Source organism: Achroia grisella, unplaced genomic scaffold (genome assembly GCF_030625045.1).
Source record: "Achroia grisella isolate CSIRO2021 unplaced genomic scaffold, CSIRO_AGI_Agris_v1 utg874, whole genome shotgun sequence".
In the NCBI taxonomy this organism is placed as follows: Eukaryota; Metazoa; Arthropoda; class Insecta; order Lepidoptera; family Pyralidae; genus Achroia; species Achroia grisella.
Genome location: NW_026713051.1, coordinates 6,228,850 through 6,243,482, shown reverse-complemented (window position 1 = coordinate 6,243,482; position 14,633 = coordinate 6,228,850). Strand labels below are relative to the sequence as shown.

At 33.3% G+C, this 14,633-nt stretch overlaps 1 protein-coding gene across 1 annotated transcript in view; it reads right to left on the bottom strand.

The window, feature by feature from the left end:
• LOC131852987 (E3 ubiquitin-protein ligase UHRF1-like) overlaps positions 1-14,633 on the bottom strand; it is a 55,638-nt gene that overhangs the window by 31,950 nt on the left and 9,055 nt on the right. Inside the window, exons 11-16 of the mRNA XM_059203764.1 lie at positions 11,489-11,638; positions 10,997-11,135; positions 10,524-10,707; positions 8,180-8,400; positions 5,839-5,937; positions 4,650-4,804 (exon numbers count right to left, since the gene is read on the bottom strand). Of these exons, the coding sequence (XP_059059747.1) occupies positions 4,650-4,804; positions 5,839-5,937; positions 8,180-8,400; positions 10,524-10,707; positions 10,997-11,135; positions 11,489-11,638 (948 nt within the window). The remainder of the gene's footprint in view (positions 1-4,649; positions 4,805-5,838; positions 5,938-8,179; positions 8,401-10,523; positions 10,708-10,996; positions 11,136-11,488; positions 11,639-14,633) is intronic.

Below are 14,633 nucleotides of genomic sequence, written 5' to 3'. Positions count from 1 at the left end.
CCGCCATCGCATACGCAAGCGGATGCAACCTGATATTTTCATCCCTTAAAAAAAGTAGCCTATAAATATAGAACATCACCACGAGATCCCATCTCATCCCATGATGTCACTGCATTAGTCATGAATTGTGAATGACCTATTCTTGACAACCATGACTGATTTATTCGTTCCTCAAGTAACTATGTATTTACCTATGTCAACTTTGCAAATCGGCAGTTTATGTTCACACAAAATCTTATAAATTTAATGTGAAAACAGTGAAACTCTATAATTTATATGTCAACTATAAATAAAATTCCTTGGCGGTAGAAATATGGGAGATTGAGCACTCTACTGCGTCAGCATTACTGCAGTCGCTTGGCAGTGAACTTTCTAAGGATTTTCGGCTCAAGGATGAGAGAATGCAGAGAAAAGGATAAAAGGCGTAACATCATCCGTATCAATGGCGTCGTATGACAACGTGTTGTTGTAGTACTGTTCAAAACATGCAAGCAAGCAAAAATCAAAAACAATTTATATTTAATTTATTTGAGACCAATATGAATATATGTATGTCCAATCAAATAACAAAACGGTTCTTATGTAGAACTAATAAAGCGAATATTAAAATATATAAGCTAAAATAGAGGTCCTGCTCCAAAACTTCTAAAGTCTCATAAAAATAATGAATACATGTCCAATCAAATAAGAAAATGGTTCATATCTAAAACTGATAATGTGATCGTTAAAAAATAAAAGCGTATATCGGTGTTCCTCCTACCTTCTAAAATCGCAAAGTATTAAAATACAACTTATATCGAACAAAAAAAATGTAATTGTATAGATGGCCTACTCCTACGTTCTAAAATCACATAAATTTAAAATTGAAAATTAAAAACTACTTACTAAAAAACATAATTTGAAAATGTAAAGCAAGTTTTCTATTACACCTTATATATGAAAATCAAATTTGTTTAACCCATGTAATTTTTGAAATAATTTTCAAAGGAAGGCCTTTCTTACTTAATCTTCTATATCTACTACTATAATAAAAAACATTGATATATTAAAAGGGTGGTTAATATTGGGCACATGGGACATTAGGCATGTCAGTCAAGTTATTTTAAAACTTGCCAACTTAAAAGATCGTTTTTTTTTTTGTGATTTTAATTATTTTGTATTTTTTTTTTTATAATTTTATTCTTTTTTTTTTAATACAACAAAAAGGGGCATTGTCAATGTCATAGTTTTCTTACAAATACCTAATTTGTAAGACAAATATAAAATTACACACGGAAAAATATAATAATATACAATTAAATGTTATTAAAAATAAGTAATGGCCTGTGAAAGACTGTCCTTTGTTTATTTCACGTAGTCTACTAGGTCATTATGTGGAGCAATAAAACTATGAAGGTTTGTGGAAAACGATATTTTCAAACCTAAAACTTATTTGGGCCGGTAACAGGGTTGCTATTATTGAATTTAGTGAAATAGAATTTTCACGGTTTTTATTTTAGGCTCAAGTTTCGACTAGCGGGTCAGATAAATACATGGCACTGAAATAAAATGAAGATGATAAAAGATGATTAAAGATCAAAAGGCTATAAAAAAATATTAAAACACAATGAGTAGAACATTATATGTATACATACATTATTATCAATTTAATACTAGACATATACGAATACCTAAATAATGTTAAAATATTAACTTAAAAAAACTGTTAAATTTTTGGCAGTTTGCTCAACTGTTGTCTGTTTGGTACTTGAACTATTTATTTATATATTTATTATTAATGATTAACTTGACACCTTAATGCTAAGCAAATTAATGACCGTTAGATATTGTATTTGAACCTTAAATTATTGGTACTGTATATATTTATTAAAACAATTATAATAATAATCCTATAGGAATGTAAAGTCACTGAAAGTTTAGACTCAGTGTCAGGTAAAGTTTTTCTTATATTTACGAGTATGTTTTATATTATCTATTAATGTTTGGTATAGTTGAAGAAAACAATAACACATTTATAAGTTACTTTAAAAATAGTGAGCGTAAGAACCTAAATAGGTTCTTAATTCTTTTTCTATTTTGAATGACTTCCAATTTGACTTTGTCACGTTCTTTTATTTGAATGAACGTGACAAAGTCCATCAGACAAATGAGTTGTTGTTTAAGAGTAAGGTCACATTGGCGATTTGCTAGATTTGATCTTTTATGTGGGAACTACTAATATAGTTTTTATATGCATTTACTGATTCAGTAGACGAAAATGGAGCCGTTTGACGAGGGCACTCCAAACAAGCACAGGTACCTATCGAGCAGCTGAAGTCTAACTCCTGCCTGACTCATTTTTTACTCAGTAGTCGTGTGTTAATATGACTAAAGTGAAGTGGAATCCAAGCTAACTATTGTACTAGAGTGACAAAAACCGACAATCGGTCGCCATGATCTAGCAGTTTACACACCGCCTTACCATCTGATCGCGAATTCGATTCTCGTACGATACATTTCTATAAATAAGTATTATTATCATATATTTGTCTGATTAAGTAAAACAAAATTATGTGTCTATTTCAGTTGTTTAGTACCTGTGTAAGTTGTGCTTAGTTTGTAGCTAGATGACGCTGTATGAAGTGATCAGGGTTATTATTATATTTTTATTGGTGGAGTGTATGCCACGAAGCCGTCACAAGTTCGCTCAGTGCTAGTTGCGAAAACGTTGCGCTTTCGCCCAGCTCTGAATTCGCTAGCAAATCGCCATTTTGACACTGCAGCTTATGTTTATTAATGAGAGTATGCTTATGCTATATAATATTAGAAGGTACAAAATATCACGGATCATTATTATAAATGAAAGGTAATACTTGCTTAAATCATATTAAGACTATTACACATTCAGGCTTCTTCTTAACAATTACAACTAAAACCTAAACTAATCACATAATAAGATAGTTCCAAATGCGCCTATTCACCATAGAATAAAAATAATTCAATTAATTTATAGAATAAAAACCAAAAACGCGACCATGATTGTTTCGATAATATTAAAAATAAATTAATTTCGCTATTTGCAATGGTAAAAAAGTTGGCGTTTTAATTATAACGGCTTAAGCGTCGTTTTATAATACAATTATAACAAATAAGACAGCCTCAGTGATGTAGTGGCTTAGTACACCTCTTTATTTATTATGGACGCGAATTTGATTCCTCGCACGGTGCAAACATTTGCTTGATGAGTATAAATGTTTAATACCATAATAATATCCCTGAACGATTAAAATAACGCTGTCTAATCACAAGCTAAGCAGAACTTATATTATGGGTACGAGACAAGTGATATAAATAATTAGACACATTTTTATTTATACATATATAATAATAATAATATATGATCATAGAAAATAGTGAGACCGGTACAAGCAATCATACTTTTAAATACGATTGTTTAGGTCTCGGTCTCGTTTAAAGGTATATTATACATGTATACTAAAAATAATGTATTCATGTATTTCTATCAGTTGTCTAGTCATGTCTGCCCGTAGCACAAGCTCTGCTTAGCCATCTAGTCCCAAACTAGGTGGCGCTATGTGAACTATTCTGGTTTATTATTATAATTCCATTAAAACTATAATATATAGCTTAATTTTATGTCAAAGTCATCGTTTATATAAATAATATCAAATATAAGTATATTGTTTAAAATTACAATGTCGTTTCGATAAAACTAATAGATAATTTATTTTATAGCATTAAATTTTACAACAATTAAGCAAACTATATTTGAATGCTACTTTTCAGACTATCGCCTTTCAAATATAACTGTTATACATACAGTGTAAATAATTAATTAATTATTAGCGCCATCCATAAATTATGTCACATAATAAAAGAAAAGGGCGTCAACGAAATGTGACATTATGTAACAAGGTGTGAAGGAGTATATTATCATAATTATTTAAATCGAACATACTAACAAATTTCGCAACAGCACGTTGTAAATTCACTCACTTCTATATGTAAGACATGGGACGTGACACTAGTGAGGTTGTGACAAAAATGTGACAATTAAAATCATGAAATTCATATGACGCAATTTGTGGATGGCTGCTAAACGATGCATATCGATAGCCGTTTAACAAAACGGAATGTTACATATAATCATAATGATTGAGCACTCTTATTCAACCTATTTGGTTTATTATATTATACTGTTTTCATTAGAAACACGTCACATTTAATACAATTTATTATAGTCAACGAAATTATTAACCATCTGTCACATAATGGTTCTGAACCTGTATTACGATTGTATGTATACATTCCAAAGGCCGATGTCTGTACCTTACAAATATATAAAAAAAACAATTATTAAAGTAAAACAAGCTTAAACAATCCTTAATTTTTTGTCTACCTGTATGTTTCCAAATAAAGAAAAATAATTGTATGGAATTGAATGCAGTTTGCACAATATTTTGGAAATGTAACTTAAAATGAAACCTATGTTCTAAGTGAGCACAATTTTGAAAACAAATTATTCTATACCAAGCATGGTCGCGTCGCTAGTATAAAAAAAAATGGATTATAGAGATTTTCTCGTATGTATACAATGGCAAGGAAGCTGTGGCGAGTCGCGCAGCTGGAAAGCATGTAAAGATGTCTACCATTCCGATTTACTTCTGCCAACGTCGTATCCAGTCAGGACGCTGCGAAGCGCTGTTGTCAGCTTCTCATTAGGTTCCGGTTCGTATCTCGACAGATCATGCCGACAACACGGACAATTCTTGCTTGTAGTTTTGAAAGCTCCCTTTATACAGCTCTGTAAATATATATACTTTTTATGCAATTTTTAAAAATCTTAGGATACAACAAAACAGTTATTTTAATATGGTTTATATGGGGTAAGTATTCTGTAAAAAGTCATCTGCGTACTCCAGTCTCATGTATATAACTCCCGGCAATTTGTATTGTAAGCTCTTTCAGTTAAAGGGTGAAATAAAACAATGAATATAATAGAATACAACGGACTAGAAAATTCTTTATTCAAATAAACTTAAATATCAAATATTCTTATTCTACATTTTCACTTAGGAAAATGCAGAATAAGAATAGCATTTCAGCCCTGCGTAATGGCAACGAGTGTATCGCGGGCGTCACATGTTAACGTGATGCCGGTAGTGCTGTTCATTTATGCGACTGTTTTTTAATGTATATCTATAATTATATACATCAAATACCATATAACACGATGGCAGGGGCAGCACGCTTTATTTCGTACTATTCCAATGCTGTTGACCATAGCAGCCTTTACAGCTTCACATAACTATAGGGGGCGAGTGTAGATAGCACTCAAAACCTGCTGAAGGACATAGGTAGCGGCTGAAGATCAAATCCTGTCTGACGAATACGACGTTAGTTTGAGGGCAGCACGCCGGTTTTAGCAGTTTATATAGTAGCGGTGTACGACGGTAGCGCCTCCAAAGGAAGTTGCAGCTAATGTATATATGTATATGCTAGCTGCACCATCGTTTTCGTATCCGTGGTATTCAGAATAACAATAGTTTAGAACTTTTCTGAGCAAACCCTCTAATGGAATAAAACAAACACTCAATTTTGTGTCAAGCTTACCGTAATGAATTAGTGAAATCCGCACCTAAATATAAGTTTCTGAGATCAGCGTGCACAAACGCGCAGACAAAATTCTAATTGTTTTGGTATCCAATATGTTGAAAAAATCGCCTAATATTAGCTTTTCTCATATATATTTCATGTACAGAAATCAGTTATATTTTAATTATATGAATATATATACATACATACAGATTATTAGTTGCAATTTAGTACGATACATACCAAGCAAAAGTTATGGAGGCAGGGCGTGGTGACAGGAGTAGCGGCTACCTCCTGGCAAATGATGCACAGGAACATTTGTGTTATATACTCAATGAATTCCTGCAACAATTAAACATTTCACTAGTTATTAGATTTTTATAATTTTGTTTCAGTAGGTACCATTAAAGAAGTGTACGTTTGTAAGGAGTCGTCTGATTGGGTATCTCAGTCCCACCTATTTAGTCAAGCAGCTTGCTTTAAGCTATGTTTCTGTTATACGGTGAGATTACGCAGTTAAATTAAAAATATGAGGCGTTCATGTATATTAGCAACGGTTACCACTTACACTCGGGTGGACCATCAGCATGTCTGCCATTCCAACTACATAATAAAATATGTACTCTCCATAATATAACATTTAGTTTCTTACAATATTATAAGTAACTATTCTATATATATTATTATCTATATATATATATATATTATTATTCTATATAAGTAACTATACAATATTGTTTACGGAATTCTGTTACAACAAAAATAAACATTCAAATTGGTCAAGACGTTTTTAGTTATGGAGAGTCTAATTAACGACATTTGTGGTATAAGTTAAAAACTTGCGTGGTCTTATTATAGACAAATATCTTCTATCCAATGCCAAATAAAGATAACTTGAATAATCTAGTGCACTAAAAATAAAGATAATAATATTATTTGTATATATCTAGAAATAAATAAGGTAGTCTGCCTTATAACAGTGGCAGTCGTCTATCTGAGCGTTCTGTCATGTATAAAGAACATATTTAAGAACTAATATACTAATTTGTACAGCAACGTGTAATCCTGCACACGCTTAGTTATCTGTTTACACTGGAAGTGTAAAACTGATAGAGTCATGATAGAATGTTAGTCAGACTACTTAGTCCATTGCGGCAGATTTATCAGGAATCAATCAACTGCAATTTCCAGTAGAGACTGCGTGGTGATCGACCTAATGTCTTCATACCACCCTCTGTTTATAATACCCATAACAAGACGTCTGCTTAGTTTGGGACTTAAGGGCCATTTTGTATAAACGATTGAAGAAGTCCAATGAATCAACAAGTGTAACAGAATATATATACATAACCTAATATAACTGCCTAATAAATCTAATATAAGCCTTCGAAACACGTTTGATTCGCAAACTGTCGAGTTTAGCCGTTTAGTTGAGCCCGAGAGTCTAATACTTTTTTACCCAACAACTATTATTGTGTGTATATGTATACATATTATTATGAATAAGGTCGGAATACGTATCGGTTCGGAAATACCATTGCTGAAAGGTGATTCCACAATGTGATTGTACGTGGCAAAAAATTTCTATAAAACCGCACTGTGGAGGACCTCCATTAATCCAGATGATCAGGATGATATCGATCAACGCGATCAATTAACGATCGATAAACGCGCAAACTTGTGTTGTCTTGGGGTTGAACTTTACACGATTTCCTGAACTAAAACCAAACATATATACACTCTATAAATCTTTTTTTTTTTATTTATTTTAAGGCATTTTGCTATTGAAAAGGGTAAGTCTTTTATCTGATCATGTGTTGTAAACAAATTTAGATGTTGTTTCACAAACCTGTAAATATTGAGTATATACACATTCATGGCAATGGAAGAATAAATAGAGGTTTACATAATTCTCTGCATGCGACATTGCAAGTGCTCTAAATATAACTTTTTGAACTTTAAAAGCTTTATCTTTGTCACATGATTTGCTCCAAATTCACAATTCTTAATGAAGTACATATGAAAGAAACCCATGATACGCACTAAGCGCAATTTGTAAAGTGGTCACTGGCTGGAGTTTAAATCATTGAAATAGAAAATATAAAAATAATAAACAATCAGAGGAAAGGAAAGGTCATTTCATTCATTATGTATATCATATTAATGTTGTAATGTGGTACACATTACAATCTTATTTGAAAAGAACCAGGGATGAATTTCTTGTCAATCTGTCGTGACTCTAAACTGCATTGCGACCTTACAAAGATTTGATTTATTTATTTTATATATATTCTTTATTGCACCAAATACAGAATATAATTAAAATAGTAAGTAAGACCCAAAAGTAGTCTGGAAGGCATTGTTTAGCGATAAGATCTTTTATATCAGGTTACACAACCTGAAGGCCGTCTTATCGCTAAACAATGCCTTCCAGACTACTTTTGGGTGGATAGAGAAAGTAAAGATAAGGAAATGGGTAGGTGACACAAGTAATGAACCATATGTGTCTGTAATGAACCTTCATAAATAAAAATATTTTGAATTCTAACTGTAAAATATAAAAAATAAATAAATAAATACTCACCCGTTTACCACGAGCTTCATTAACGATCAAGCACTCATCCCAAAGTTTGGAATTGAGAGTATCTGCTTTGATAGCATTCATCTCCTCTGTGGTTAACAGACCGCTCGTCTCTGTTGTACTATCTTGTGCACTCTTTGAGTCTTTTGCTTTAGGACTATTCTTAGTGAACATATTGGATATCTTCGCTTTTGGGCTCTTAGTGATTGTACTGTTCTTGGATTCTGAAAGAATAAATTGTTTATAAATACAAGTACTGTTGGCGACAGCTCCTCAGGGAGAGCAGTGGTCTGTATCGATGGCGGGGTTTGAAAGAAACGGTTGTCTCTTGAAGCCTATTTATTCTCTCTGCAGAAGTTTCACAATTGAGTTATAGCCGTATTCGATGTTACATTTCAATTTCAGCCGCTTTCAAACTGTATCGCGTCTATACGAAACTACTGCAACAGACTCTACGATAATAACGGACTATAACTGCTGTCCGTACTGTGTTTGATTATAACAGCCGTCGGCGTATAAGAATCCGACTATGACTGTCTGAGTACAATTCTCGATAGTAACTCGATTATAACTCCCTAATACAAAAAATCCTCGCCTTATATATGGAAGGTATAGACTGTAGAGGGGACTACAGTCCTAACAAAATTCTTACTGGCAATAAACCAAACCTTATTTCTATCAGACAATGCACAACGTTATACAACTTCATAACAATATCCTTTCACATTGCCGAAATTCCCTTACTTATTTATTCTCACAAACTAACAGTTACTCATAAAGAATGAATGCATTGCATTTTACAACTCTACCCAAGAATATTTAACATTGGTGCAATAACCAATTTCCTTGCCTAACTACAATGCACTGTAAACATGAATTGGACAATATTCATAAAGACATGAAATACCGTGTTCCGTTCGTTAGTCTACAATAAGAATATGTTTACAATAAGAAACCCTATGTTCATCATAAACCCGATGGCTAGAAAATAGTAACGGTGTTATCTTATCACAAAAAGCCAACAAATATTCATTGTGTTGCTAAACAATGAACGCCAAATGAACGCCGGTACCCAAACAGATGTTCAACCGTTATCGTAATTTTAAACAGTGAATCGATGTCTTATTCTAAAACAGCAATTTTAAAAACTAATATTATTTCTAAGTGATTGTCCAATTTCAACACTTATTGTCTACCTAATCTACACAACTATTATAGGTGCGTCGCGACGCCGCTTATACGTGTCGCCTGTCGTCAATAAGTACATATTCATTTATAACTATTCGTAATCCGCTGTTTTATATGGCTGTCTGTCAATTTGTAAATTTTACTCTATTAAACGGCTGAACCGGTCTTTATGAAATTATATGAGAAGACTAGCTTTTGCCCGCGGCTTCGCTCGCGTTAATTTATCCCCTTAGGGGTGGAATTTATCAAAATCCTTTCTTAGGGGATGCCTACGTCATAGTAGCTTTATGCAAGCAAAGTCTCAGCCCGATCCGATTTAAAATTGACAAAATTTCATACAAACTTTCATCCCCTATTTTATCACCGGGTAGAATTAATAATTTAGATAGATTGTCTCATGAGAGCGGACACGGATTATTATTTATTTTAATATTGTGGATAAAAAGCTTATTACATTATATATAGGTAGACAAAGTATATTTAAAATAAATCTTTATTTCACCTACTTACACAATGTTTACAATCTGCAAAACACTGCCTGCAAAACTGTCGGGGTTTACATAGACGCTCTTTCACGCGCTAATAGACTTATACGCAGTAAAGAATATGTATGTAAATGTAAACAAAGAGAACGAAAAGGAACACGCGCGGTGCCAAATCGCGCATTCCGCGTCTTTAAATCGTGCGTGCTTTATCACCTTTTTGTAAAAATTTATATCTTTGCAAAATGACGGACTATGGAACAAAGACATAGTTATAGAGTTATCGATTAATGTATAAATCTGTGGAATATTGTTGGTGCCACGGGCACTATTCACTCGGTCGCTGATTTAATAAGAAAAAAATACTTTGTCAAAAAATTATATTGTATGTTAATTATTATTACAACTATGTAATTACTTTCATATATCATTATTATATATGTAAGTATACAAATATATATATAATAATATTTTAAAATTGAAATGACATTAATTATAAGAGCGCTATCTCGGCCAAAAGAGTGAACACATAATTAATAAAATGTAATTGTTCACGATTGAGCTCGCTGGCTTTTTCGATAAATCGCGCGTGAAAGGTAGCTAACAGCGAGATTATTACCCGAGATTTTGACAAGACAATGAAAGTCAATAATAGAATTGTTAGTACGCACACCTACCTAGTTTGCCAGCCTTTTTTTCAATGATCTTGCGTTTCTTGACAGGTGGAGATGGTTCATCTTCAGAAGTTGTAGATTCGTTAATTTTTCTTAGGGCTCTCTTTTTGGTAACCTTAGGCGTTTTACGGGATTTTTCTTTTAACGCTTTTTTCTCTGCTTCCGCTTCTAGATAACCGTCTGGGTACTGAAAGTTAAATTACTTACTGGTAAGTTGTTTTTTTGTGGATGATAATAAAATGTTGCAACTTTCTATGCTAACGGTTTACGCTAGTGGAGAAAAACGATAAACATAAGGTCGGCACCATGGTACATATTTATAAATAACTAAATGTCCTAAATAATTAATATTCAATTTGCCACGGTATTTTGTTATCATGTCTCTGAAAACCTGTATTAGCTTTCTCTAGAAATATACCGTTGATTATGTATCGAATTGAAAGCTGTTGGTTTTTAATAAACATATAAATACTCACGATAATAGGATACTGCTTCGCGCCAGGCTCCCAGGGTGCCCGGTTAGGATCGTCGCGCCGCAATAGGTACTTCCAAACAATGTAACCTGATAATCCTTTTTCGGGATAATATTTGACCACCTTGTAAATACCGTCATAACTGTAATAGTATAAGTACAAATACATTGTGTTGTATTATTAAATTCAATTCCAGGAAACACAACCACAATTTTTTTTTTTTCTATATTACAACGACGTTAATGGAAATACATGTACGTAAAATTTAAATATGTTGTGGGATATTCCTTGGCTTTTATAAAGCTATAAAACTAATATTCTCAAATAAAAACTTATGGTCAAACAATTTACAGTAAGGTACACTACTATCCCGCTACTGCTGGTAATTTTATTCATTTACACCTGTTAAAATTGTATCCGATATTAAAAATTCGTATAGTGCTTCGACTCTATAAGTCGACCAGTATAATAGTGTACTTTGATCCAATTACTCACCGTATCCCTTCTTTCGGCGCGTACTTTGGGAAGTGTTTCATCATTTTATATGATCGTACAACTCGAACCGGTTTACCGTTACGCCAATTATTACCAGCATTACCACCCGCCTCTTTAATTTCCTTCACTGCACAGTTTCTAGCTAGAGCCCTGTAATCATTATATTAATACGTGAAGCAAAATCACTATAATTAACAATAATTTGTACCCTTTTTTACGCAAATTGAGCGTAGGAGTATGAAATTTAGTAGTACCAGTGGCACTCAATGAGGAAGTAGCCATTATTATTGCTAAAAGTTGCATATAGATGGCGTGATTGGTATCGATGGAATTCTTCATAGTTTTGCAAACGTTTTAAAAAACAAAACTGTGTTTTCAAAAATGTTTAATCAATTTTTAAAAAGTTATATATACATGTTAAAATGAAATAATGCGTTTAGAAAAGTAATTTTCATATATTTACTCATTTTGTTATTTTCCAGTACTTAATTACACTTTAATCAGTGCTAATATGGGGCTCAATGTTTTCAAAATGCTTTCATAGATGGCATTGTCGTCATTTGTATCGGCCTAATTAAATGTCTTTTTTATATTTTCCAATAATAAGCACTTAATATATTATTATTGTAAATTAAACATATAAATTTTTTTTAAGTAAATTAAAAATAGCCGAACAAGCAAGTAATACTATTTCCAATAATACTTATGTATGAAGTGTTGTCATATTAAAAATAAATACATGTATTATCGATTTTTTTTTAATAATCGATAACAGGATTTTATTACAGCGCATTATTCGATGATGCTTTTAATGAGTCGTTGTGAACAGTAAATTTTCATTATTATGTATTATAGCAGTGTTCCGTTTCAAAGAACGGAATATAGTAGTACATTATTAGTGACGTTGGTTATTTACATTTGTACTGAATAATCGATTACATAATAATTTAAAATATCGAGTACGAATCGTAGCTGTCTTCGAATACTGGCAACTGGTAAGATTAAAATAGTATTAAAAAAAAAAGAGAGAAATCGACCCTAACTCGAACACCATAAAGTTGATTTTCCTTTCTCATTAATATATCATAGCAGTTTGTTTTTAACTTGCGTATGACTCTGTGGTATGATGTTTAACGTGTATTGTTATTATACGGTGCATACATTTCAAAAATTATATTTTAATGTAGGTACATACATTTCATACATGTCAAAAATTATCTTTTAATGTAGGTACATACATTTCTTTCATACATTTCATACATTTCAAAAATGAACTTTTTATGTAGGTACATACATTTCTTTCATACATTTCATACATTTCAAAAATGAACTTTTTATGTAGGTACATACATTTCTTTCATACATCTCATACATTTCAAAAATTATATTTTAATGTAGGTACATACATTTCTTTCATACATTTCAAAAATTATCTTTTAATGTAGGTACATACATTTCAAAAAGTATCTTTTAATGTAGGTACATAACACCCCATGTCAGACCCCTTGTATTTGGAAGAAACTTAAAAATAATGCCAAAAATATTAGATGAATATATTTTTAATACGAATATTGTTTTATTTTTGTTCATCAACTTTATCCCTCACTAACAATACTAGTAGTAGTACATAACCTGGTTTATACCGCTAAAGATATTGAAAGATATACGAGTAATTCAGAATGTTATCAAGTTTAAAATAAGCACACATTACTTGCTTAGATAACAGAGTAATATTACTCGTAATAAAAACATTTGTAACACCCATATGTATACTACGTATGTATAGTAAGTACTTACGCTGCGGCGCCGTGAGACTCGTCTACCTCATCTACTAACCAATAGGAGCGCGCCTCTCGTGTTTCCAGAAAGTTCGCGACTAACGGACGATATAGTAGTAAGGCAATGAGTGTCCCAGTGACATCATTATAATATTTTCTCGTTAAATTTTATTGTAATATACACAAATTCGCACTACTAAATAACGTGTTACCCCGTTACACATTTCTAATAATGAAAAACCTTTTTTTTTTTTTTTTAACGTGTGGAAAAATCTTCAAAAGACCGTCACCCCGCCGGAGGGATGGCGAGGTGGTGTGTGGGACTTGTACCCACTAAAAAACCACACGGTGTACCTACGAGCGCCTATGCCGGAGCCAGGGGATTCGCAGGTGCATTCTACCCCAGCTCCGACGGCGACGGCCCGCCCTGTAGATGTTGTAGGGCAGGCCCCATCTCGTTTTGTGGTTAGGGCGACCTATTTCGCCCTACTCCATTGTGGAGGCGTGTGGGTACACGCGCACACCTCCGGGGCCTTTGGATTGGGGGACTGCCTCCCTCAAGGCAGTCACCCCGGCCCCAGTGGGGGATAGAGGGGGACGGAGTTGGATACGCTCCCACCTCTAGGCCTGGCTCTTCTGCGGCGGAGGGAAGCGGGACGATCTGACTCCCGCGCCCTTTCCGCCGCCTCCTTCCGCGAGATAACTTCCTCGCAGAAGGAGCTCACCGCCAGCCACGATCTCTCGCTACTGACCATCCTCCGAACTAAATTCGGCAGCGAGAGATCGTCCCCCACTATTCGTGTGAGGACACGGCGCTCACTCTCAAACGCTGGACATATTTCCAGCGTGTGTTGCGCCGTGTCCTCTACACCTCCGCATAATAATGAAAAACCTAGACCAACCCTGTTCACTTAATCTTACAAGATCTGACTTTAAAAATTACGATATCCTCATATAGCCTTTCATTTCCCCTTTCAATACTTTTTCGCATTAAAAAGTAGCCTTTCTCAAGGTCTACATTATCTGTCTACCAAATTTCAATTAAATCAGTTCAGTAGTTTTGGCGTGAAAGCGAGACAAACAGACAGACTGAGTTACTTTAGCATTTATAATATTTGTAAGAATATCGCTATTAAAAATAGGGGTTGGTGAAAGACGGGTGAAAATTTAGGCGTGTATGTATTTTCAATGTAACATTATAAATAAATAAAAAATTGTCCATAATACAAAAAAATATTTTTTCGGGGTAGGCCACCCCTATGACTTAGGGGTATAAAAAATAGATAACAACCCTACCTCAGACCTGGCAAGTATACATATCAAATTTCATCAAAATGTGGGTGAAATATGGCAACTAACACTGTGAT